The sequence below is a fragment of the Gorilla gorilla genome, chromosome 16, assembly GCF_029281585.2.
Source record: "Gorilla gorilla gorilla isolate KB3781 chromosome 16, NHGRI_mGorGor1-v2.1_pri, whole genome shotgun sequence".
Lineage (NCBI taxonomy): Eukaryota > Metazoa > Chordata > Mammalia > Primates > Hominidae > Gorilla > Gorilla gorilla.
This window is the reverse complement of record NC_073240.2, coordinates 33440298-33467944: the sequence shown is the minus strand read 5'-3', so window position 1 is coordinate 33467944 and position 27647 is coordinate 33440298. Positions and strand designations below refer to the sequence as shown.

Below are 27647 nucleotides of genomic sequence, written 5' to 3'. Positions count from 1 at the left end.
TCATTTTCCAGAGAGTTATCTTTAATGTCTATGCTAAATAAATAACATTTACACACAGGACAAAATCATCATAGGTTTTTATCCAAGTAAAAAAGGTAAAGAGGTGCATCTACTATTTCAAATTCCAAAATCGAGCATCTACATATAAGAAATCACCTTGGTTAATTTTTTTCAAGATTATCCCTCTTTAAATAATTGCCAAATCTATATTGGACAGAACAGACACAAACGTGTTTGTGCAAATTATCTTTAAAAACATAGTATGGCTTAAAAGTTATCAATTATTTCCACATCATAATATATGAACATATTTTAGTCATTATTCCGCCTTAACCATTGTTCTTAGTTCGAGTGAACACATGGTACACCTATTGGCACTATAAATGAAATTACTCCGCCCCAAATAAAAATAGAGTTTTAGGATGCTATTGAAGGAAATTAATTTCTAGGAATTTTGGCAAGGACAATAAACATTAATATAATTCCAGACATAAGATTTGCAGAGTTTATCTCTACCCTTTATATGCTAGAAATTTATTTATTTTAGAAACCTTATCTGACTTGGAGGAAATAGGCACAACTTGCTCCATTCTTTCTATCACACAAAAATATCATGTCATTTTCAAAAATTAACTTCTTATAAATCCAGTAAACAATTTCTTTAGAAAGGTAAAGTCTAGCCAGGCGTGGTGGCTCATGCCTGTAATCCCAGCACTTTGGGAGGCTGAGGCGGGCGGATCACAAGGTCAGGAGATCGAGACCATCCTGGCTAACACGGTGAAACCGTCTCTACTAAAAATACAAAAAATTAGCTGGGCGTGGTGGCGGGCACCTGTAGTCCCAGCTACTCGGGAGGCTGAGGCAGGAAAATGGCATGAACCCAGGAAGTGGAGCTTGCAGTGAGATTGCGCCACTGCACTCCAGCCTGGACGACAGAGTCAGAAAGGTAAAGTCTAACCTCTGCTTTAAGAGATCACAATAAAATTAAAGTTTAAAAATTGCCATCATTAAGAAAAACAAAGAAGTAATTTGTACAAATAAAAATCTAAGTTGCTTGTACAGTGAAAAAAATGAAATATTTTCAATAGAGCAAATCTATTGCTTAACAATCATCCTGAGCTACAAACTAACATGTAGATCATCCTGCAAGTCATACCAATTGCTCACTTTATTTACATTAATGACAAGTATAACATTTACCAATTACAAATCTACAGGTTTACTTGTTGGTAGTAATTGAGTTTTTCCGATAGGATGTTTTGGAGAACCTTTGTACCAGGCCCTTCCTCTTTCTGATGGTCTCCTAAGGACCCTGTTATTTATCCCAGAGGAAATGCCCATATTGTTATTTACAACTGGTTTTACTATATCATGATTAGTCAGATCATCCAAGGGAACCTTAACTTGGCCATCAGATAACATCTTCTGTTTATAAACTGTAGTAGACCTAAGAGAAGCATTCACTGAATCTGGGTGCTTCCTCATCTTTAAGAAAGATTTCGAGGGTAACTCCATGCTTGACTTTGAAATTGCACCAACATTTGACTCTTCACATGACATGGACTTCTGTTCTTTAGGACCTGATTTGATACATGAAACAGAGGAATCTTTTGATGCACTTTCCATACAAGAGGAAAGAGCACCGTCACAGCTCACTGATTTGACCAGAGGAGAAGCTGTATCACCAAGACTTGCCAACTTATGCCCTGTAGGTTGTCTGCTATACTCCAACAAAGAATTAATTCTTCTGACGGACTGACGAACAGGAGTACGCTGAAACTTAAGAGGTGACTTGACTTTTATTCTATTTGGTTCATTTAAAGAAAGCTTGTTAAACCACTGTATGTGATCAGAAACCTTTCTATGTTCTGTCATTTGTGAACTTTCAGAAACTGTTTTCTCACATGTTTCCAATGACTGCTGTTTAGCAATTCTCATAGGCCTAGGTTTTGACAAGTTTGTTACAACACATGTACTCTGCTGTGAGAAAGAGGATCTAGCCTCGTCCTTGCTATGTGCTGCACACTTCGGTAAGTTACCTTCCATCATATTCTCATTCTCTTTTAATTTATTATTTAGTTTATCCTTTGGGGACTGCTGTTTCTTTATTTCTTCATCACTGGAGAATTCTTGCTTGCTTAAATAATCTTTTGGCATATTTGAATGAATGTCTTTTTCATGTTCCATCTTCATCTGAGTTGAATAACATTTTATAGTTGTTTCTCTATTAAATGTTTGAGTTTGAAGGGGTGAAAAGTCCCTCTCTGAAAAACATTTTTCACCTTTACCAGTGTGGTGTTCATATTTCTCCTTTGATTCTACTATAGTCAAATCATTAGTTTCAAATAGATTTTCCTCTGGGCTATCTTCTAAATAAGATGGTTCAGTTAATTTTACTTTCCCCACATTAGTTACTGATGACTGCCTCTGATTCATCAATGCGTGAAGATTACTTCCAGATTCAGAAAACGCTTTTTGAACTTTCACCAAAGTCTCTTTGGTCACGTTATTTTCATCCCCGCTAAGAGGGCTACTTGTTATGTTGCTATTATGCTTATTGTTTAAATTGGAAGGGGTGAGTTCACATGAAGTAGCAGGTGACTTTTCTACCATAATATCAGGCTCCAAAGAGTTTTCTACCTCAAGATTTTCCACCATTGAAGAAGCTTCATTTGCATCTACTTCTTGAAAACTTGAATTATTAGGTCCTGTCCAAGACATCCGGTAATTTGTTCCAACTAGTCGCTCTGGAGTTAGTAAGGTTTCCTCAGACTTACTGATCTTTTCTGAACCTAAAATAAAGCAGTTCAGTGCTTAATCCTTTGTATTTAACCTTGTTTTGAAATAATACCCAAGCACATGGCAAATAAGTCACTAAGCATTTAATTCTAATAAAGTATTTGTGTTACAAGAAATAATTTTTAACATAAGAATGTCAAACATTTTCACATTTACATGTATAAGCATTTCCCAATTGTTGATAGAAAAATACGCTGCCAATTCTAATATTTTCACTATTCAAACATGAACTTTTAATCTCTAGAACAGTAAATTAATTAATATGTTTTGCCATTAAAAAAGCAACTAAAGCAGGATTTTTAGGTAAAACTCTAACAGTAGTATGTAAATGTACCTTTCTTTGGTAACTTTTCATCAACATCTGGGCTAAAAAGCAAACCTGTTTTTACAGATTCAATTCGATTTTTTAAACTTTGTTGATTTGCAAGTCGCCAACCAACACTTTCATATCTATTGACACCAGAACATCCATTCTGTACAGAAAAAAAAAAGTTTTAGTTAAGAAATAAGCCTAGTTAATTCAAAATATAAAGACAGAATAATTTTTTGTAGTTATCAAAATCTTTAGCTGATTTAAAAAGGGATATATAATTGAGAAACAATTCTTAACAATGACAAATATTCTTGCCTGCTAATGAAAACTGTAATCATTTGATTTTGCTATTAGTTGATATTTTATGATCTATTTTTAAAACAGTCTCACATATTAATTAAAATAATTTCTGTGTGTGTTCTGACTCTGTGCTAGGGCCTGTTCACAAATAGTTGGGGCAGTGGGGTACCTAGACCAAAATCTTATCCTTATGTAATTTACATTCTATTTAGATGGGGAAATTTAGACTTAAGATAAACAGTAAATTATATTGCATAAATACAATATACAAGGTGAAAAGTGCTACGGAGAGAAGTAAAACAGAGTAAAAAGGATATGGAGTGGTGAAGAATGGAGGTTTAGTTTAAAATAGGGTGATGAGAAGATAATTTGTGAGTAAAACAAAACAAAGGTGAGAGCTATGAAGATTTAAGGGGGAAGAACACTACAGAAAGAGCAGAATGCCAGTGCAGTCTCTGAGACTGGAGCAGAGTGAGCAAGGGGGACTGGAGGAGAGCTCAGAAATGCAGCCTGAGAACAGATCATGTGAGGCCTTTGCAGGTCAACATGAGAACTCTGGCTTTTATTCAGAGTGAAATGAGGAGTCACTGGAGAGTTCTGAGCAGAAAACTACATAACCTAACAGATTTTAAAAGATAAATTTCAACTACAGAACTGCAGCAAGGGTAGGAGAAGGAAGAACTATTAACAGGAGTTTACTAGAGTAATCCAGCCGAGAGATGACAGAACTTAGAGAAAGTGGGAAAAGTAGTACTAGTGAGAACTGGTCAGTTTGGAGATACTCTAAAAGCAGAAGTTAGACAAGATTCTCTAATGGATTAGACATGGTGTCTCAGAGAAAGTGAGGAATCAAGGATTTGACCATGGTTTTTGGCTTAAGTGACTGGAAGAACGATTTGCCATAACTGAGATAGGGAAAACCACAGGTAAAAGTGTTGTCTGGTGCAGGGCATAGCAGCAGCAAAGAAATGCATCTGCTTGGGACAGGTTACATTTGAAATGCCTATTGGATTAGATATCCAAGTAGGAGAGTCAAAAAAGCAGATGTTAAGAGACAGCGGAGTCATTCAGAAGAGCATTTGGGACTAGAGAACATAAACTTGGAAGTTTTAAGTAAATACAGGTTGGGCATTCCAAATCTGAAAAGCCAAAGTTCTGGATGCTCCAAAAATCCAAAGCTTTTAAGTATTTGACATGATGCTCAAAGAAAATGCTCACTGGAGCATTCCAGACTTTCAGATTAGGGATGCTGAACTAGTAAAAATAATGTAAATATTCCAAAATCCCCCCCAAAAATGGGGAATCTGAAATACTTCTGGTCTCAAGCATTCTGGATAAGTGCTACTCAACCTGTATATAATGTTTAAAACTGATGATCATCTTGAGTGAGTGGAGAGAAAATAGAGAAGTCCAAGGACTAAGCTTTGGGTACTCCAGTGCAAGGAAATTTGATATCAACTCAAGTGTAAGAGTTTTGGATAAAAAGAACAGAATGAGACAGTCACTGGAAGGAAGGTAGGGCTATGAGTGTTTTTTAGTATCAAGTTTATAGCGTTATGCTAATATAAAGATCAATAAAATGGTAAGAAACTTACTACTTCTCTGCCATTTTTCCCTAGATTGAATTTCAAACGCAGAGATCTTCGAACCTTTTCTTTATGGCTGATTTTAGGAGAAAAGCAGCCTGCTTTTCCTGATTCCACTCTAGAAGAAGTGGAATTAAAAATGTCAGTTTATAGTATAAACACCAGAGAAATACTTGAAATACGAAATTTGAAATAAAGTCCACAGCAAATCATATTGATAATAATCGGATGGATTAATAATTCTTTAAAAACAGTTCAGCTTTAAGATACCATACATGAACACACTGCATTTGCATAAAAAATGATCTGCTAATTTTTTTTTTTTTTTTTCTTTTGAGACGGAGTCTCGCTCTGTCGCCCAGGCTGGAGTGCAGTGGCCCAATCTCGGCTCATTGCAAGCTCCGCCCCCTGGGTTCATGCTATTCTCCTGCCTCAGCCTCTCGTGTAGCTGGGACTACAGGCACCCGCCACCACGCCTGGCTAATTTTTTGTATTTTTTTTTTTTTTTTTTTTTTTAGTAGAGACAGGGTTTCACTGTGTTAGCCAGGATGGTCTCGATCTCCTGACCTCGTGATCCGCCTGCCTCGGCCTCCCAAAGTGCTGGGATTACAGGCGTGAGCCATCGCACCCGGCCATGATCTGCTAATCTTAAAAGTTAGTCAGTCAGTTATAAATCAGAATTGTTAGAATAGGCTAGCTTTTTAACCTAACAGGAATTTTTTTCTTTGTTTTTTATTTTTTGAGACAGGGTCTCACTCTGTGGCCCAGGCTGGAGTATAATGGCATAATCACAGCTCACTGTAGCCTTGACATCCCTGGGCTCAGATGATCCTCTCACCTCAGCCTCCCAGGTAGCTGGGACTACAGGCATGTGGCACCATGCCTGGCTAATTTTTGTACTTTTTAGTAGAGATGAGGTTTTGCCATGTTGCCCAGGCTGGTCTTGAACTCCTGAGCTCAAGTGCTCCACCCACCTCAGCCTCCCTAAGTGCTAGGATTACAGGCATAAGCCACCGTGCCCAGCCTCTAACAGGAAATTTTAAAATTACACCATCAACATAAAATAGGATTTTAAGCAAGCAAAGTGGGCTCAAATTAGTAATTTTTCTCTGGTGGGTATTGAAAAGGCAATTGATTAATAAGACTATAAAGGCAGAAGGGATTTTAAAAAATTATGACTCAAATATGATGCTTGACAGAAAGACAAAACATTTTATTAATTATGTGTACACCAAATATTTATCCGATGAAAACAAAATGTCCTGGATAAAGTACCTGCAAACTTTTTTGCCTGCAATTCTTTTACTTCGCCTTGGCACACCTGCAGTGATCAAATGGTTTCCACCAATGAGTACAGGAGAGAGTGAACTCTGAGATGACCCTTCTGAGCTTGTATCAATGTGAACTACAAAAATAAGCACATGTAATATACCACACATATCTATTTTCCTTTTAAAGTATAAAATAGTAATAGCAGCAATTAGATTCAAAGCCTTAATTTCTATCCCAAGCAACAACCGAAATCACTTAATTTCTGGTTAGAAACTTCAAGTGTCAAATAACCCAACTCAGCTAAGAAAAAGCATTCATTTCTTACTTTTGACTTGCCAATTAAAGGTCAGCTTAAGCATTACTTTTATATTAGAGCTTTTCTTTAAACTCTGTTAATAACACAAGGCAGGGATAGGCACCATTGCAGACTGGAAAAAGAACAAGATTTGGAGACAGGCTTGAGTTTGCTCCATCACTTACTAAATGGCTTTAGGCTCTGAAAACGGACTTCTATGATGAATATTACTGTTATCTATATAAAATATTTAGTCAGTATCTAGTACATAATACTAATTAATGGTATTATAAAAAATAAGCTATTGGCAAACAAGTTGGAATCTGAGTATTTGAGATATACCTGCTGGCCAACTGCAACCCACCTGACTCCGGAATGTAATTTGTTCAATATTTTTGGCAAGTAAACAAAAACTAATTATTCTATAACACATTCCTAATCCCTTGGCTGCTGCTGTGTTCCATGCAAATAATTACTGGTACAACAGAAGCTCAATTATTTAACACCATTTATATTATGAAATCAACTATAGTAAACAATTACGAAAGAAGTAAAATAGTTATGAACAAAGGCTCCATATACATTTATGTTTGAATCACGCCCAGGACACATTCAACAAACATGAACCCTCTCAATTCATCTGAGTTATTAATAAAGAATTCACAAAGTTTCCCAGAGACATTCACATTTTTTCAATTATGAAAACGGAAAAAATACAACCACCTTAGAAACTTTTGGGTGCATTTAGCTAAAGAAAATTTTGGAAGCCAATATTATACATCTAAAGTGACATAAGTAGCTTTATTCTAGGGCTGCAGTCTAGTCACTTTAAAAATGTGTCCGGCCAGGCACCGTGACTCACGTCTGTAATCCCAGTATTTTGGGAGGCTGAGGTGGGCGGATTGCTTGAGGCCAGGAGTTCAAACCAGCCTGGCCAACATGGTGAAATCCCATCTCTACTAAAAATACAAAAATTAGCTGGGTGTGGTGGTGCATGCCTATAATCCCAACTACTCAGGAGGCTGAGGCACAAGAATCACTTGAACATCGGTGGTGGATGTTGTAGTGAGCCAAGATCATGCCACTGTACTCCAGCCTGGCAGACAGAGCGAGACTCCGTCTCAAAAAATAAAAATAAAAAATGTGTCAATGGTCGCAGGAGGCACAGTCAGAATATATGGAACAATGCAAAGTTATCACATCTGTAAGAAAATTATGGCCAGGCATGGTGGCTCACACCTGTAATCCCAGCACTTTGGAAGACCAAGGCAGGTTGATCAGCTGATGTCGGGAGTTCAAGACCAGCCTGGCCAACGTGGTGAAACCCCGTCTCTACTAAAAATGCAAAAGAAAATTAGCCAGGTGTGGTGGTGGCCACCTATAATCCCAGCTACTTGGGAGGCTGAGGCAGGAAAATCGCTTGAACCTGAGAGGTGGTGGCTGCAGTGAGCTGAGATTGTGCCATTGCACTCTAGCCTGGGCAACAAGAGCAAAACTCTGTCTCAAAAAAAAAAAAAAGAGACAATTATGAATAGATACTCTATGGACTACAGACTAATGTTGCCTTTATATATTTTTAAAAGCATCATATTTTTTATAATCTAAACTTAGAAATCAATCTATTTTCAATTTTGCAAATGGAATTTGTTGAATTGTGGCTGAGAAGGTAGGGTCAAAGAAAAGTGGTGTAAAAATAATACGATTACTATTGTTGAACTTTTAAATTTTTTTATAAAAAAATTCATTGATCAGGCAAGCTCCAACTAAAAATAGCACAAGACTGTTTAACCCCTGTTTTGGGAGCTTGGAGGAGGAGAAGAAGGAATCAGTATGTTCATTCCTTGGGGAAAATGTAATGCTAATAAGCAAAGGCAGGTAGAACTACAACTCCCATTTGCCATTTGGAAAAAGTCCTCCAAACTGCAAAGGCTTTTAAATATTCAAAAAAAAAAAAACTGAACTATGTTACTTAAAAAAGTTTAAGTCTCCAACCTGTGAACACTGCAAAAGCTACAGACATAAGCTTCAGAGTTACTATCATCACATTTCAATGAGCCCTAGAGAACCTGTGAAGAAGTGTTTTCTTCTGGAAAACCTCAAGTTGCTATTCTGTTCAACTTCTCAATAAAACAAATAAGAACCCTTTTGGACAACAGAAAAAAGAGACAGGCTTTGGGAAGGAACTCATATTACTCAGATAATGAATCAAAAATGAAACTTAACATTGTCTGAAACCAACAAAATAAAAATCTAAAATAATCAGAGATCACTCACATTTTGACTAAATGTAAGATAAATGAGATGGAGGACCCTGGGCTTAGAGTTTCATTTCATTTTTGGTTGATCGTAAGGTTAATATGAGCCAACTTGAATTCTGTATATGCTAAAAGAGCCAATTGAATCTAAGACCCAGACTAATCTCCGGATTAGCATGATCATACTCTATTACTCTCTGAAGGCTCTGGTTGGCCACATTAGAACTTGTAGTTAATATGGAAGAAAATGGCTGGGCTGGTAAGGGATCTGGAAGCCATGGCACAAGGAACAGCGTCAACAAAATTCTAAAGCTTTTACAAAAGGTACTTGAGTCTAAAACTTTAAAAATACCCTCATTTTCAAACCATAACCTGCAATAGCAACACTCCCACTTGGGAATCAGACATGATCAAATATCTGGCAACCTCAATTCAACAAATGACAGCAATAAAGCCACAGCTATAGACCCAGATGTAACTATAGCAGGATTCAGGATGTCTAATCACATAAAACCTAAGCATCAATGCTATCACCAGAAGCCCAAACTACTACTCTGGGTTATCACAACTTTCAATAGATGTTGTCATAAAACACACACACACACACACACAAACACACACATACACACACACACACACACACTATATTGAAACAGTGTCTATTTTAAAAGGCAGGGGGTTTTATAAAAATTCATAGGTTGGATAAAACAGAATAAAGTTCTAGTTCCTAAGGGTGGTATTATTAATATGAAATTGCACTGTGCCCAGAATAGGCACTCATTTTAATCTTTACAATCCATTTATATAAATTCTATTTGCTACCTGATACCGGTGTAGAACTGCTATTGAAGAGATTACTTGGCAACAGCTCAAAGTTAAAATTGTGCTTGATGGACTTCCTTTTCTTACTTGAGAAACCATGAGAAGAATCTACTGGCAATTTACGCTTAGCATTTGGTGTAAGAATCACTGGTGATTCAGATAGCTGGGCTGAAAAAATATCAAAACAAAACCAACTTGTTTCTACTGCAGAGTTGACAACATATAAAAGCTTTACATAATTTCTTCTTATAAAGCTATTACTTAGAGCTAAACAAAAAAATGAGAATATATTTACATCATCAGTTAAGTAGATGTTGCTTAACTAAAACACTCTGCAATTACTTAAATGAAAATAAGGAAGTCGCAGAGGCAAGACTCTTAAGAGACAGCAGTTACTTAAATCTAACAGACTAAAAGATGCATATGATATACATTAAAGAATATTAATGTAAGGAAGAAATTACAATCAAGGAGTTCAAACAAAAACTAATCTAAATATTATTTTTGCTTTTCATCATAAGTGAGTATTAACCAGTTCATTTCTTCACTCTAGAAAACAGAAGATCATGTTGACTCTTACTGGCTGAATAATTTCAGCCACAAGCAAATTAGGATAAAAAATTGAAATATACAATAATGAACTTCTAGTCCTAAGATAAAAATGAGGTTGAACTATTTTCACACGCTCAATAGCATCTAAATTACAAACAGAAAAGCATGATTAAGAAGATTAAAGACATAGGAGACTAAAAAAATTTTTGCCTACAATTTTGGGTTCATTATAGCCTATGTAATTAGCAATGTCACAACATAGTGTGTATAGTACAGTATGACTATTAAAAATAATATTTGATTTGATTAAACTAAATTTGATTACTAAGTTAGGTAATTATTATTGTAATTGTATTTTATAGAATACTATACAAATTTTAATTTAAATAAATGCATATAATAAATACCTACCAATTCTTTCTTGTTGAGGTGTAATAGAAGGTGTTCTGTTAGGTTTAAATTTATTTAGTGCTCCACTAACAAAATCTGAAATGCAAGCCATAAGCAATTACAACTTCACATTTACTTGTCTTTCACCAATAATTCATATTAATATTTGCGGTCTTCTTTCAACATGTAACTTTACATTGGCTTATAAATTTTAAGTTATTTAAGAGGAATTATTTCAAAATAGGAAAAATACTAAAGGATATATTTTTATTCCATTCCCCACTTATACTTCCATATCCCTAAAATAAAAAAGACACAATACAGAAAGAAATGTAATACAAATACATATAATGTACGGTAAGGGTAGGGAAAAAGAAATCATTACATGTTAAGGCAAAAGATGAAGGTCTGAACTGAGGCAAGAACCATGGAAATGGAGGCACGAATAAAAGTATTTAAAAGATCAGTAGAGATGGAAGTAAAAACATTATATCAATAAATAATGTAAGCAAATGAATAAAAGTGTCTGGAAAATAAATAACATAGTTTGACTAAAGTTGCTCGAAGACAGGAAATAGTAGACAGGTATGCTAGAGCAATCCTATGAAAGACCTTTAATGCCAAGCTATAAATATCCCTATTACCAATTAAAATTTCTGAAGGGTATGTGTGTGAGATACTTGAGTAGTTATACATTTAAAATGTAAGCCTTGGCCAGGTGCAGTGGCTCACACCTGTAATCCTAGCATTTTGGGAGGCCAAGGCAAGCAGATTACTTGATGTCAGGAGTTAGAGACCAGCCTGGCCAACACAGTGAAACCCCCTTTCTACTAAATATACAAAAATTAGCCAGGCGTGGTAGCGTGCACCTGTAATCCCAGCTACTTGGGAGACTGAGGCAAGAGAATCGCTTGAACCCAGGAGGTGGAGATTGCAGTGAACCAAGATAGCATCACTGCACCCCAGCCTGGGTGACAAAGACAGACTCCGTCTCAAAAAAAAAAAAAAAAAAAGTGAGCCTTAATAGCAATATGTAGGGTAGATTCAAGGAGGAGGCATAAAGACCAAGAAGATTCTTTTTTTAATTTTTATTTTTGAGATGGAGTCTCGCTATGTTGCCCAGGCTGGAGTGCAGTGGCCCGATCTCAGCCAACTACAACCTCCGCCTCCCAGGTTCACATCATTCTCCTGCCTCAGCCTCCCAAGTAGCTGGGACTACAGGCGCCCGCCATCACGACCGGCTAATTTTTTATATTCTTAGTAGAGACGGGGTTTCACTGTGTTAGCCAGGATGGTCTCGATCTCCTGACCTCATGATCCGCCCACCTTGGCCTCCCAAAGTGCTGGAATTACAGGCGTAAGCCATCGCGCCCGGCCAAGAAGATTCTTACAGTAACAATGCAATAAACACTATGGAGATAGAATCTTATATGACATGAAAACTGTCTGATTATAGATGGTAGAGGAAGAGGTAGAACCCATGGTTAAAGCCTGAGTTATCTAGGGAATAGTGGTGCTGTTAGAAGAAAATGGAATTCACACAGAACCAGGATAAAGAGGATAAAGATGGTCATTTCAAAACGTTAAGCTTAAAGCACCAATGAAAAGCAGATGTGATGAGGTCTCCCTAGCAAGCCATTAGTAAAGCAGAACTGACATTTTCAAGATAACGGTGGTACAGATGTGGTGGTTATCTATTTAGATGTGATAACTGAAACTACAGGACTGGTGATAACTGAAACTACAGGACTGGGAAAGAGGGCAATAAAGATGATCTGCATCTGAGAAATATCTCCATTTGGGATAGGAAGTTTTATGGGTTGCATTGTGTTCTCCAAAAAACCTATGTTTAAGTCCTAACCCCCAGTTCCTATGAAGGTGACCATAATTGGAATTCGTGTCTTTACAGATGTTGAGTTAAAATGAGGTCATTTGGGTGGGCCCTAATCCAATGTGCCCTGTAAGAGGGAAGTTCTGACACAGAGCAACACCATGGGATGACATAGGCAGGAATTGGAGTGACACGGCTGCAAGCCAAGGAATGCTAAGGACTGACAGCCACTACTACCAGGAGCCAGGAAGAGGCAAAAAAGGATTCTCCCCTGCAGGTTTCAGGCATTCTGCCAACACATTGATTTCAGACTTCTAGCCTCCAGAACGGTGAGACAAATTTCTGTTGGTTTAAGCCACCTAGTTTGTAGTACTTTGCTACAGTAGCCCTAGGAAAATCATACATAAGTCATCAGTATTATCCTACCTACAAAGGAGGTAAAGAAGAAACACAAGTATGCAATAACAAATAAACCAAAAGATGAAAAAGGGATTGGGATAGTTAGTAACATTTGGTTCTGATATTCAAAAGATAATAAATTTCCTAAAGTAATTGGAAGAATAATGGCCTCTGACTTCTTGATCAAGGAGATTGCAAGTTTTATTACCAACTCTACCATCTTATGATGGTCTTTTGGTCTTTCTGATTCTTCCTTGATAATATTTCCTTCATTATTTAGTTCGTACTCCTAACTAACTAATCCATGTCACTAACAAGTTCAAACAATAATCTCATGCCTGGACTACTGACACACATTGCTGACCATTCTCCCTACTTCCAAGTCTCAATTCTTCAAATCAGGTAATTTTCTAAAATTTTTAAATCATATCATGCCTCACATCATAAATCTTCAATGATTCACCAACACCCAGGTTAATATTCTAATTCTTTAGCCTGGCATTAAGTTTACCATAATACCATCCTTTATCCTTATGCTGAACACTTCACTCAAGTCATACTGCGCTATCTACATTAGACATAGGTTACTTCTTCCCTACACAAACCTTTCTTCATAGCATCCTTCTCATCTAGAATAGGATACAAGTATTCTGATCCTCCACCCAATCCCACTAAATTCTATCCATTATTCAAGAAGGTTCAGTTTGGCTCCTCTTTGACAAGTCCCTGATAATTACAATCCAGGGAACTTTTCTCCTTTTAACACATTTTATGTTTGTGCTAAAGATGTAGCACTTAACATTAGATTGTACTATCGCTTTAACTTTTTACACACATACATCCTATCTTTCCAGCTGTGCTTTCAGCACCAAAAAGGCACATACCACAGTTCATGCTTCTTTATGTGAAATGTACTTTCGATTACAGCAAATCACTGTACCTCCATAAAATGGGACCGCCACTTACCTCCTACACTTTGTCTTCTCTTTCTCTTATATTCACCAGGAGTTTCATATTCACCTTCTTCAAAGCCTTCCAGTGATGGAGTAGCACAGAGACCATCAATACCCAACATGGCTGGTATCTTTTCCAGGATAAAATCTGGTACACGCCCTAAATGAAAATGTTCACAAGTAAGACAATTATTATCCTTCCTCCACTCTTCCCCAAAAATGTTTAGATAGTAATATACCAATTTCTTTTCTTTTTTTCTTTGCAGGAGGGGCCGGTACTGTAGGGTGGGGGTGAGGTCAGTAATATACCAACTTTCTAACAGTTGCCTTCATAGTTCCTTTGAAAGAAACAGAGATTTTCCTCATTTAAACAAATTCTGTTAATAATGCAACTACATCTTACCAATATCTGATGCATAATCGATAAGAGTCTGTACTACTGCAGCCTGTAATCGTAGCTTCTTTTCTGTGTTAGAAGACATCTTTTCATGTCCTTCACTTGTCTGAAGAAGATTCGGTGCAAATATTACGGCAAGATTGCTGCTATCCATCTTATTCTCACTGGATCTTAAGTGAATAAACGCTTTATTAGATGGAGCCAAACGTGAAAATACAGAAGAGTTAAAATAACGTATGTAGTACATTTTGAAGACCTTATTATCAGTCATACACAAGTCAAAATAGTTACCCTTCATCTACATGATTGGCTTGAACACAAGAAAGAACCAGAAATATATAGCCTCTCTATATTTAAATATGTATTCTAAAAAACATGCTAATCTTAGAGTTCATACTTTGCTTTTCCACACAAATTGAACATCTTTACCTGATTTTCAGACCTACACATAAAAAGTTGGAAGTATCAGAAGGCAGCAAGTATGTCTAGAATAAGCAGGCTCACTGACAGCAGGGAGAGGGAAATTTTGAAAAGCAAAACAGAAATATTTTAAAAACCCAGTAAACAAAGGCTTTCAGTGGACAATGAATCTTATGAACACCAATGAACCATTAAGGCATTCATGATGATGACTTTAAGATAAGGAAATATTAAATCACTTGGTATGCTGTTTCTTAAATTAGAGTATACTCCTCATAGTAATGAAATATGTAATTTTTAAAGAAAAATTTCCATTCCAAATGAAATTTTACATATCTACAAGCATAAAACGTTAGTTGAAAAAGTCAACTATTATTTGCCAAGAGTTTTAATTACCACTTACCTAAGAGAAACATTCCTGAGAAAGTTGAAGAAGTATCTTAATACATGAACTGTGTGGTCAGCCAGAAGACAGGAGAGCAACAGGGTAGCTTTATTCTTTTCCTCTGTGCCTAACTGTTGAGCTTTCAAAAGTGCTTCATGCAAATCAGCTGGGAGAATGGGCTCTGGCAGTTCCCTAAAAAACTGCTTAAGAAGTCCCGCAATATCACAAGGAGGTGCAGAAGATAGGCAACCTTCACCATGATCAACTTTATTCTGAAATAAATATAATAATCTTGAGTATTTTGGCAACTTAAGAGTTTATTGCAAATAAAGTATCTTTTGTTATACTCTAATTACACTTTTATTTCATAAATTTCTCTTAACTCTTATTTTAATATATGTCACTACTTTATTTTTAATGATTTTTGAATTTATTTTTATTTTTATAGAAATGTGGCACAGACTATGTGGCCTGGGCTGGCTTCAAACTCCCAGGCTCAAGCAATCTTCCTGCCTTAGCCTCCCAAGTAGCTGGGACTACAAGCATGTGCCACCACACTCAGCTATATCACTCCTTCTAGAAGGCTAACAACAATATAACTTAACACATTTTTTCATTTTACATAATACTTGATAGAAATAAGGACCATGAATTTAAAAGTACCCTATTAAATTTTTAAAGCATGATAGAAATAATATACCATTTCTTTTGGAAAAAAAAAAATCTGCCATGAAAAAAATGCAAATTCAATTTCTGTCAACTATTCATATTAATAGTTCTAAATATTTCAGTTTTAAAAACCAAATCAGAAAATGGCTCAAATGAAAAATTATAGTTCAACAATATGCTCACCTTTAGTGCTTTTAGGCGAATCACAGATCCTGATTTCCGAAAAAGCCCTTCGGTATGAATATGTTCTTCTAAAGATGTGCAAGCATCGACAAGAAAGCTGAAAGAGATATTTTTTCAGGTGGCTAGACATACATATCACATCCTATTCCTCTGCTAACATACATGAGCAGGCCAAGCACTACATACCTTTCAGAGGCTCTAAAGCCACAAATCTCTGTAGTCTTTGAGATGAAATGTTACTTTTAGTTGTCTACTGGCTTCCCAAATTCTTCTCCAAGGCCCATCTTTTTACTTCTAACAACTCCAACGTGCACACTAAATTTTATCTTTCTCAATCCTACTTCATTTCTGCTTCCCTTCAGAGCGTAAGACTTGTCTTTTTTTTCTGCCTCTACTTCTTCATATCTCAGTCTCTACTCACCCCATCCAATCATTCTCATACCTCATTACTCCAAAGAAATAGCTCTCTTCAAGCTCACTAACAGCCTCTGCCTTGCCAAATCCATGGTCAGTGTGTTGTCCTCGTATTGCTCGATCTATCACCATTTGACACACCTGATCCCTTCCCTGTTCATCTCAAAAATACTTTTTCACTACTCTTTTAGTTTTCCTGCTATCTCCCTGCCTGCTCCTTCTCAAATTCCTTTTCTCACTCCTCTTATGTGAAACCTCTACATGCTGGAACAACCCAGGGCTCCGTCCAAGGCCACCTTCTTTTATCTACTATCTTTTCATGGGTGATTTTCTCATCTCCTACATCACCCAAAAACAGGGGGAGGTTTTTTTTTCCTCACCCCAACATTATCCCTCAGAAAAGTAGGATATATCCCAGTCCTTACAAGCCTTTTCATATTAAGGGGAATGTGCTCAATTTCTTTATTTTGAACAATGTTCAAATAAATCTCAATGTTGGCTTTAGATACCTAGATATTGAACAGCTGGGACCCACAAATTAGAATGAATATCGGCTACCAACAATTGATACAGCTGTATTGGTGCACAGTGGCTGAATGTCAGCCTTATTTACAGAAGGTAACTTGACAAAACAGTCTTTTTAATTAAATAAAAAGTAGGCCATGAAATTACAATGAAGATTTAGTCATGATTCCTGGGAATATGACTTTGCAATTCCAGACGCCGAAAATCTGCTTTTTTTTTTCTTTTAGTTTTTATTTTGAGACAGGGTCTCGCTCTGTCACCCAGGCTGGAGTGGTGCGATCACTGCTCACTGCAACCTTTGCCTCCTGGGCGCAAGTGATCCTCCCACCTCAGCCTCCCGACTAGCTGGGACTATAGGCACACATCACTACGCCCAGCTAATTTTTCTATTTTTTGTAGAGACAAGGTTTCACCATGTTGCCCAGGCTTGTCTTGAACTCCTGGGCTCAAGCAATCCACCACCTGGGCCTCCCTGAGTGCTGGGATAACAGGCATGAGCTCCTGTGCCCGGCCTGTTGAAAATCATTATAGGTGTTCATTATAAGAAAATCAAGCCTTTCATAGGTCATTTAAAGAGCAAAATGGTTAAGCAGTTACCTAAGAAGACAGTGAATCTACACCTATAGGATGAATGGGGGGAAACTGTCCTAAGGCAACCAGGTGTTCGATAATTGCTTTTGGATGACATGTCAATTAAAACCTAGATTATTGGTCTATAGTAGCCCAAATGAACCCTACTTTAGATGGAGGGGAAATGAATTAAGGATAAGTTTCATCATATGCATTTTTAGATTACATTCCTTTTTTTTTTCTTTTTTTTGAGACGGAGTCTCACTCTGTTGCCCAGGCTGGAGTGCAGTGGTACAATTTTGGCTCACCGCAAGCTCCGCCTCCTGGGTTCATGCCATTCCCCTGCCTCAGCCTCCCGAGTAGCTGGAACTACAGGTGCGTGCTACCACGCTCAGCTAATGTTTTGTATTTTTAGTAGAGACGGGGTTTCACCGTGTTAGCCAGGATGGTCTGGATCTCCTGACCTCGTAATCTGCCCGTCTCGGCCTCCCAAAGTGCTGGGATTACAGGCGTGAGCCTCGGCGCCCGGCTAAATTATATTCTTAAAACATAAACTTTCCTAGTAATTTCTGATGCAGTTAGAATAGGCCAGCAAAGTGGCTCACGCCTGTAATCCTAGCACTTTGGGAGGCTGAAGCAGGTAGATCACCTAAGGTCAGGAGTTTGAGACCAGCCTGGCCAACATGGTGAAACCCCATCTCTAGTAAAATACAAAAATTAGCTAAGTGTGGTGGTGGACACCTGTAATCCCAGCTACTCGGGAGGCTGAGGCAAGAGAATCACTTGAACCCAGGAGGTGAAGGTTGCGGTGAGCCGAGCTCACGCCATTGCACTCCAGCCTGGGCGACAAGAGTGAAACTCTGTCTCAAAAAAAAAAAAAAAAAAAAAGAATAAAAGGTTATTTATAAATAGTAAGTGGCATAGAAAAGCTAAGTGATACATAATACATTTTCACAAACACTCTAATATCTTAGCTTAAATATTCTTTTATCCAATATTTGTTTTCAAGAGACAGGGTCTCACTCTGTTGCCAATGCTGGAGTGCAGTGGCCATGAGCATAGCTCACTGCAGCCTCAAACTCCTAGGGTCAAACAATCCTCTGCCTCAGCTTCAGGAGTAGCTGGGACTACAGGTGCACACCACCTTGCCCAGCTGATTTTTCTTTAAAATTTTTTTTTATACATGGAGTCTTGCTTTGTTGCCCAGACTGGTCTCAAAATCCTGGGCTCAAGCGATCCTCCTGCCTTGGCCCTCAAAATGCTGGGATTATAGGCATGAGCTACTGTGCCTGGCCAATATTTTTTTAACAAACAAAAAAAAGTCAAAATTATTACTGAATTGGTAATTCAGTATATTACTTAATCTGAGTTGTGGCAAAAGAATTCACATAGAACTGAAAACTGACTTAACAGAACAAAAATTTTTTGTGATTTCTAACATTTACTCATTACTGGACTTTAAAATTCAATCCTGGGAATGAGTACAAACTATAAATTTAAAATATGTAAAAGTTAAAAAAATATTTTTAACATTATGAGAGATTAAATCATTTGCTGGTTTGAAACAATTATGTTTTAATCAACTATTTCTTTTAAACTCTCTAAAACCAGTTTGAAATGCTTACTCTCTTCTTCTTCATTTCCCTGGCTAGAAGGCTCACTGCAGCCTCCACCTCCTGGGCTCAAGCAATCCTCCCACCCCAGGCCCCTGAGTAGCTGGGACTACAAGTGTGCTCCGCCAAGCTAATTTTTCTATCTTTTGCGACAAGGTCTCACCATGTTGCCCAGGCTGGTCTTAAGCTCCTGGACTCAAGTGATTTGCCCACCTCGGCCTCTCAAAATGCTGGGGTTACAGGCATATGCCACTGCACCCGGCCTTCTTCATTTCAAACTCTGCTTACCTTGGAATGTGTCCATATTCTGGTACAGCAGAATGGGGCAGTGCATTAAAAGGTACTCCAAATATTTTACCCTAAAATGACAAATTCAGTTACTCTAACACAAATATTAGGCATAATATCAGTTTTCTTAAACTTTAGGCAAATTAAAGAACTCAGGAAATTAAAAAAAATCATAAATAAATGATAAACTATCAATCAAGACAAAAATAATCATTTCAAGTGCATTTGATAACAAATAATTACTATATTAGACAGTATGCTGAGTGCTGGGAGTACAAAGATGGCCAAGATAATGTCATTCCCCTCAAATAATCTAGTAAACTCAAGTTTCCAATCTGATCATAAAGTCAATTTGGTTAGTGGTTAGTCAGTAAATTCTTAAAACAGAATTTGGTCCAAAACACTAACATTTACCGCAAAATACTATAGGTTGCTTTAATGACCTTATAAATACTTACTAGATACTTTCTTTTGGTCACCTTATAAATACTTACACAAAAGACTAAGTCAATTGAAAAGCAAAACACTAATTCCTGTCATTCATTGAGTCTTCCTAAAATTACATCAGAAGAGGTTATTTTTATACCTAATACATTTTCCACCTTCTATAGAAGAGTGCTTTTCAAACCATGCCCTGCGGTAAGCAAGGCAGGAGTGTGCAAATATTTAAGTCAAACTTCATTTAACTAGCTGGAAACCCATTTTTAAAACCTCACATTCAAATTTTAATACACTGAAGATCCCAAGAGTAAAGCTGTGTGTTGGTTAACTTGAATGTTTTTGCACAATGAAGAATAAAGAATCTGCCACTATCTTTGTGCATGCATTCGAACCTCTTAAAAATGTGTCGCTTTCCACAGCACTGAAAGGTAAATTCAAGCCTGTAAATGTCTAGTTATTCAAACTTAAGTGGGTATGCATAATCTCACATGTTAATTTAGTTTACATGCATCTGCTCTGTGAATGCTGAAGTACTTTTTTTGATGTCACAAGTTATCAACCAAGAAATATTTATGTTTTATGAGCATTATATTTAACTTTATATTTACAATAAAAATCACTCAGCATTGTCAATGATGCAACACAGTAACAAAATTTTACTAATTCCCTTTCAAGCACCTGGCTCCAATTAATTTACAAATATTGTAAGCTGACAAGACAGTATAGTATAGTAAGTGCTTAAGAGAGTAGGCTCCTGAAGGCAAAAATGACAGGTGTATTTTTTTTGAGACGGAGTCTCGCTCTGTGGCCCAGGCTGGAGTGCAGTGGCACAATCTCGGCTCACTGCAAACTCCGCCTCCCGGGTTCACCCATTCTCCTGCCTCAGCTTCCCGAGTAGCTGGGACTACAGGCGCCTGCCACCACGCCCAGCTAATTTTTTTGTATTTTTAGTAGAGACGTGGGGCGGGGGGGGGGTGTTTCACCGTGTTAGCTAGGATGGTCTCGATCTCCTGACCTCGTGATCCACCCGCCTCGGCCTCCCAAAATGCTGGGATTACAGGCGTGAGCTATCGCACCCACAAAAATGCCAGGTTTTACATCTTAACTCTTGCTTAACAGCTGAGTGACCTGGATCAAATTAACATTCTGCTCCTCGGTATCCTCACACAGATCCTAAGTCATAGAGGTGTAGGAAGAATTAAATAAATTAAAACATACAAAACACTTGTATCAGTGTCTGACACACAGTAAGCATTCAAAAAATATTTGTTAATATTATGATCATCATTTTAAGCTGAACTATTTTAAAAAATGTTAGTATGGGCAACCCCTTTATTGGGTAAATCAGAATTTTCTTGATACTGTGCAGCCAAACCAAATGTAAAAATAAACCAGATACTTAAGCTGGTAAGTCTACTTCTGTTATACATAACTAGAATTCAGCGTGTTTTTTTCCTTAAGTCCTATTATTTAGAATAACTGGCTTCACAAGTAACCACTATAATTTAATCTCATAAAATGTTTTTAAAACTTAAAACTACAGTTAGCTAACAAACACCAGTCGGCTAAAGAAATTGTTTTCAAACAAACTATCCCATTAGATCTCCTAACACAATGATGTTCTATATTTCTTCATTAGAATATTCTTATAAGTGTTTCTAGCTGAATTTATATGGCATGATTACCAATTAGGAGGCAGACCAATGATATGACAACTATCATTAGATGAAGAAGTGGCATGTGACCCGCACTGTGCTAAGCCTACATAAAGAGCTTCACTTTTTAAAAATCCCTAAATAATCCAAGGAGAAATACGTTCCCACTTTATATATATAAAACTGAAGCTTAGGGAAATCAAACAAGCAGCCCAAGTTTACAGATGTAGTAGGGGTGGAACAGCACTCAAACTCAGGTCTATCTGACCCTGAAAACAGGCAACAGTTGTTCTTGTTAAGGGGTGAAAAGGCCGGGTGCAGTGGCTCACGCCTGCAATCCCACCACTTTGGGAGGCCGAGGCGGGCGGATCACGAGGGCAGGAGATCGAGACCATCCTGGCTAACACGGTGAAATCCCGTCTCTACTAAAAAATACAAAAAATTAGCCAGGTGTGGTGGCGGGCGCCTGTAGTCCCAGGTACTCGGGAAGCTGAGGCAGGAGAATGGTGTGAACCCGGGAGGCGGAGCTTGCAGTGAGCCAAGATCGCGCCACTGCACTCCAGCCTGGGCGACAGAGGGAGACTCCATCTCAAAAAAAAAAAAAAAAAAAAAGGAAAAGAAAAGAAAAGGAGTGAAAAAAAGTCCATATACAAACTCTTCCATATACTTACAAAATCAGCTACATTTGAGATCTTGGAAAGCCAGTTTTACAATCAGAAAAAAATCACTGTAGCTTTTTAAATGTAAGTACATGTATTGCCATTAATTTGCTACCAACAAAAATAACTTCTCCAAAGTTTATCAGCGATTAAGAGGCACACATATTACTTTTGTTAGTGGTTTTCTTCTCCAAGCACTTTTTTTCAGAAACCATAAACTATTAAAAGCAACGTATATTAATTTTATTAGCTTGTCTCCAAGTACTAGGAAGTACCATATAAATTAGGCACATAAATTTAAAATAAAATGCTTTACATTCAGCTTATTTTTCACAATGGAATTCCTGATTATGTGGCAGAGCTATTAAAATCTCATTCAAAATCCCTTTATTTCAACCACCAAAACATCAACAACTTCTCAATTATTCCACTCTGGCTTCTCAATTTACTCATACAAAAAAAAATTTACTGTCCCAAAAGTATGACATGGCCAAGCAGCAAATCTGTTTCCCAAATTAGTGAATATGCAGTCATCATTTGAAGCCTATTTCTAATGTTCTGTCATACTTCTTCATCTACAGATTCATGTAGAAAATGCACTGGTCTCCCTTGTCCCTCTACAACCTTACTCTAAAACAAGGGTGGAGGGGTACAGTTTTTGTCCCTCCCAACGTACTACCTGTTCCAAATACAGTAAGCTGGCAATATCCGGAGACATTTTTAATTGTCACAACTGAGAGATGCTACCAGCATCTAGTGGGTAAAAGACAGACATCCCGCTAAACATCCCACAATTCACAGAACAGCATTTCGTCTTCCCCTAACAAAAATTATCTAATCCAAAATGTCAATAGTGCTGAAGTTGGAAAATCCTGCAACTTTCTCTCAATGATCAAAAATCCTTGGGGAAAAAAAAAAACAAGAATGTCACTTTTTAAATATCAGCAATCGACCATCTGAACTGAATTACACACCTAACCATTCTTTTTGATACACAGAGTGAACATTTTAGCACGATCTGGTAGTAAGTGATGATAAAGGGTGTGCCCTTTCTTTTAAAGCTAAATCCCTTTTCACAGAACTTACCCCTATTTCCGTGGCTGCTGTTTCATGTCTCCTGCGATCGCACTGCCCACGGACACCCTTCACCTTAATACCATAGAAGGCCCGCAGATGCTGCAACAGGGCCAACCTCACCAGCCTCTGATCCCACATTCCGGATACGTCGATAACTCTCTGAGGCAGGATGCAGGTCCTGACCCTCGTTCGCCACCAAGTCTTCCAATTTCCAAACGCTCTCAAATTTGAACTCCGCTCGGCTGCTTTCCGGCCCCGTCTGGCACTTCTGCGGCCCCGACCCCCGGCCACTTCCACGGCTTTTCCTTGATCCTCACTCACATCCACTTACACAGACCCGCTTCTCTTAGCCCTTTGATCCAGCCACACCTCACTCTTCCTTCACTTACACCGACCTTCTTTCTGGTCACCCAATGCTTTCAGCTACTCACATAGACTTCTTTCTGATTCTTTCGGTTTCTCGCCTATTGCCAGATTCTCTCTACTTCCTGCTACTTCCAACGATCCCCCTTCCTCCAAACCTTACTGTCCGTCTGGTTCGCTCTGAAATGTGAAGAGAACCCTTCTCGCTCCTCCAGCCCCAGCAGGCTCAACTGGGCGCTCGCCCCCGCCCTAGCCTGGCCGCCGGACCAGCCGGCTGCTCAGGCAACTCTTCCAGTCCCGGTGCCCGCCCGGGCTGGTCGCCGCCGTCACCCCGTCTCACAGGCTGCTCGTTCCCTCCCCCATCAGCCTGCCTCTACCTCCCGGCCTGCACATCCCGGTGCGTTCACTGAAGCCAAGCCGTTAGCCTCATGCTTCCGCCCCCAGCTCCTCCGCAGACACCCGGAGCCACCACGGGGGGTCACACCCGCAGTTTCAGCCCAGGCTCAAATGGCAGCGCCAAACAGCGCTCCACATCTGATTGGTCCACTCCTCTTTTCAAAATCAGGACCCCGGAGGGTGGCCGAGAGCTGCCTGTCTAGGTAGGTGCGGGCGAAGGGGTGTAACGGGCAAACCCAGCAAACATGAAAAGCAGGATGAGTTTCACTTGTTCCTTCAAGGCCAGTTTTTGGGGCGGGGGAATAGTGTTTAAAGGTTTTTAAATACACCTGACCTGCGCCTCAGACCATTCACAGTATTTGAGGAAATGTAAAAGACAACTTATTCCCGTTCTTTTCCGAGCTCGGCTGTCGCTGAAGGCCCTCTTATGAAGAAACCGTTCTTACGGAAGCCCAGATGAGACAACTTGAGACAGGATTCAGAAACGCTGATTTTAGTAACCTTAACCATCGGCCCTTGGTGGGAACTTCGGCTCTGTGGGAATTAGTCTTTGGGGGACTGATGGTGATGCTGAAATCTTATTGCGTAGGAAATTAAGTACAACAAAGAAGACCCGTCGTGAGAGGAGAGTGCGGAAGAAATGCGAAGTCTACGGGAGGTGGCAGCTGCAGAAGCTTGGTGTTGGATTTGGAGTTAGGAGACCCGGAGGAGCCCAGCTTCCGGTCCAGACGGTTATCTTGTTGACTTGCAGGACTGCAAACGCCCTGAGCTGCTTTTGCAGTCTGAAACATCAGCGATCCCATCAAAATATTCTCTGTTTCTTGGGATATAAGAAACATCCCAAGGCGGGCTGTAGAGCGAGAGATTTGGACTCGATTTAAATACAGACAAAATAGTATGCATTTACTAACACCACATCTCACCCCCACGAAACTTGGTAAGGGCAGCAACGGAACTTTATCTGCCATATGCACTCCTGTATTCCTATTACCAAATAGTGCCAGGGACTAAGTGAATATTTGCCCAATGAATGAGTTTTAAGTAGGAAACGTTTGCATAGAATCATTTTGTTTCTTTTGGAGTTCAAATCTTCGGATATTTTACCCTTCCCAATCCAAAGAAAAGTCTCTGAGTGAAGAGATGGGAACAAAATGTAAGTTAAATATGTTGCTTTAACAACTGTTTATTGAACTCGTGCTATATACTGTAGAATGATGAGCAAAACCAGGCACATTTTCGGCCCTGGAAGAGGAAAGGCAGGCATATATTTATCAAGTAAGTACATTAATGGCGACACTTATCAGTTGAGAGAAGTGCGCTAAGGAAAGGAATATGATTCTATGATAGCGTATAATAAAACATCCTTGACCGGGGAGGGGAAACGTACCAGTGATTAACTGATCTGAAGAATCAGTATGAATTGACTTTGTAGAAAGTATAGGTGGATGGCTGAGTGGGACCATCATTCAGGAAGCAAATGCCTGCAGAAAAAAACATCAATTTTAACAAGAAACGGTGTATCAGAGATGAAACTGAACCTATTCCTTGTCTTTTCTTCTTGCTTCAGACATAACTTTAAAAAATTGCTTACGCTGTCTTTAGCCACATCTCTTCCCCAAACTCCACACTGTTCTGCGTTTTAGCCGTCTCAAATTTCCTTTTCTTAAAGACCCATGACAATCTTCAGTGTTGTGTCTTTTTATACGTCGTAATCCTTTTTTAAAGCTGAGCTCTTCTTGTTTTTCGTCTCCTTTCTCTTTTTTTTTTTTTTCTGACGGAGTCTCGCTCTGTCGCCCAGGCTGGAGTGCAGTTGCACAATTTCGGCTCACTGCAAATTCCACCTCCCACGTTCAAGCAATTCTCTGCCTCAGCCTCCCAAGCAGCTGGGATTACAGGCGTCTGCCAGCAGGCCCGGCTAATTTTTGTATGTTTAGTAGAGACGGTGTTTCACCATTTTGGCCAGGCTGGTCCTGAACTCCTGACCTCGTGATCCACCCGCCTCGGCCTCCCAAAGTGCTGGGATTACAGGTGTGAGCCACCACATCCGGCCCTTCCTTTCTCTTAAGATGAAAATATTGGTTCTTTTTTCCTACACACAAGGAGGCAATGAAAATATTGGTTCTTTTCATTGCCTTAATTATTATTAATGTTACTATTAATAAATATTAATATTAACATAATGGTTATTTGCTTCATCTACCTATATTCACAGGTATATAAACACAACAATAGCAATAACAGGATAAAGAATAAAAACAGAATAACAATAGAGATATTGCTAACAGATAAATGAAGTTTAACTTTGCATGTACTTCCTTTTTTCTAAAATTGTATCCAACTAGGGATGTACAATCAAGATACTGTGTTTTAAATGAACTGGGCATAATTATTCTTTTTGGTTATATATGGATGTACTGTAGTTTATTTAGCCAGGCCCTTAATAGTGGATGTGTGGACTATTCCCAGTCTTTTGCTATACAAAAGTTTCCTTGTGCATATATAATATGCTTTTGCCAGTGGGTCTTTAGCATAGATTTCTATAAATGGGATTGTTAGGTCAAAGGGTAAAAGAACATGTTATTTTGTTTAATACTGCGAAATTCCCCTTCATAGGGGTTGTGCAGTTTTGTATTCACACCAGCAGCATTTCCTGTTTCTCTGCAGCCTCTCCAATAGAATGAATTGTCAAACTCCTAGATGTTTGCTAAATCGATATGTGGGAAATGTTATCAAAGTATAGTTTTTTTTTTTTAGATGGAGTCTCACTCTGTTGCCCAGGCTGGAGTTCAGTGGCTCTATCTTGGCTCACTGCAACTTCTGCCTCCCAGGTTCAAGCGATTCTCCTGCCTCAACTTCCTGAGTAGCTGGGACCACAGGCAATCACCACCACGCCTGGCTAATGTTTGTAATTTTAGTAGAGACAGGGTTTCGCCATGTTGGCCAGGCTGGTCTCGAACTCCTGACCTCAACCTATCCACTCACCTCGGCCTCGCAAAGTGCTGAGTTTACAGGCATGAGCGACTGCGCCCAGCCTCCAGTATAGTTTTGTATTTATCTTTTTGTCAATGAAGTGGAACATTTTTTCAAATGATGCATGCATACGACAAAGTATTATGAAGCTGTTAAGGAATGTGGAAGATATATGACTATGATGTGAAGTGAAGTGAAAAAGCAAGGCATAAAAGAGTGTATATAGTATGCTGCCTTTGGTATACGGGGTGGTAGAGATACATATACAAATGGATACTTACTTATATTTTCAAAAATAAACAATAGAAAGGTAAACCAAAATCTAATAAAAATGGTAAACAATAGGAGAAGATCAAGAACAGGTGAAGTCGAAAATAGGAATGGAAGCTAGACCTCTCTGAATATATCTTGTTTTATATATAAACTTGGAACCCTGTAAATGTGTAACATGTTTAAAATACAAAATAAGGTGGTGGCTCACGCCTGTAATCCCAGTACATTGGGAGGCCGAGGTGAGCGGATCACCTGAGGTCAGGAGTTCGAGACCAGCCTGGCCAACGTGGTGAAACCCCGTCTCTACTAAAAATACAAAGATTAGCCATGCGTGGTGATGCATGTCTGTAATCCCAGCTACTCGGGAGGCTGAGACAGGAGAATCGCTTGAACCTGGGAGGCGGAGGTTGCAGTGAGCCAAGATCCGGCCACTGCACTTCAGCCTGGGTGACACAGTGAGACTCCATCTAAACAAACTAATAATAAGTAAAATAAAATGAAATGTAAAAGCAACTCCTAAAATGGAAAACAAAGTGCAATAAATCAATCTTTTCACCTGTTTAAGAGCTATTTGTACTTCTT

The 27647-nt window shown here is 38.6% G+C and overlaps 1 protein-coding gene and 1 long non-coding RNA gene across 8 annotated transcripts in view; one reads left to right on the top strand and one right to left on the bottom strand.

Moving 5' to 3' along the window:
• On the bottom strand, positions 1–24672 carry ARHGAP11A (Rho GTPase activating protein 11A). Of its 4 annotated transcripts, none has more exons than XM_004055901.5 (12): positions 23073–24672; positions 19232–19302; positions 15822–15918; positions 14988–15241; positions 14171–14334; positions 13781–13927; positions 10606–10680; positions 9643–9810; positions 6274–6403; positions 5008–5116; positions 3134–3272; positions 1–2792 (listed from the first exon to the last, which is right to left on the bottom strand). In XM_004055901.5, the coding sequence occupies exons 1-12, from the start codon at positions 23199–23201 to the stop codon at positions 1204–1206; spliced, it is 3072 nt and encodes a 1023-aa protein (XP_004055949.3). In that variant the 5' UTR covers positions 23202–24672; the 3' UTR covers positions 1–1203. The 4 variants fall into 4 exon arrangements, with proteins under 4 accessions (XP_004055949.3, XP_055219185.1, XP_055219186.1 ...); XM_055363210.2 differs by having other exon boundaries at positions 6274–6319; positions 23073–23222; XM_055363211.2 differs by having other exon boundaries at positions 9730–9810; positions 23073–23222.
• LOC129527023 (uncharacterized) overlaps positions 24241–27647 on the top strand; it is a 16059-nt gene continuing 12652 nt past the window's right edge. For 3 of the 4 annotated variants that reach the window (XR_010131159.1, XR_010131158.1, XR_010131157.1), the window contains exon 1: positions 24241–24975. This is a non-coding gene — a long non-coding RNA (uncharacterized lncRNA). The remainder of the gene's footprint in view (positions 24976–27647) is intronic. The other variant, XR_010131160.1, reaches the window with a different exon arrangement.

What these genes read in the sequence shown, in the direction of transcription:
- ARHGAP11A (XM_004055901.5), bottom strand. Translation starts at nt 23,201, where the DNA reads ATGTGGGATCAGAGGCTGGTGAGGTTGGCCCTGTTGCAGCATCTGCGG. An exon ending in TTCGCCTAAAAGCACTAAAG is followed by an intron (nt 15,242 to 15,821) that starts GTGAGCATATTG and finishes TATTTATTTCAG; the next exon opens with AATAAAGTTGATCATGGTGA. An exon ending in TGAAAAGTTACCAAAGAAAG is followed by an intron (nt 2,793 to 3,133) that starts GTACATTTACAT and finishes GCTTTATTTTAG; the next exon opens with GTTCAGAAAAGATCAGTAAG.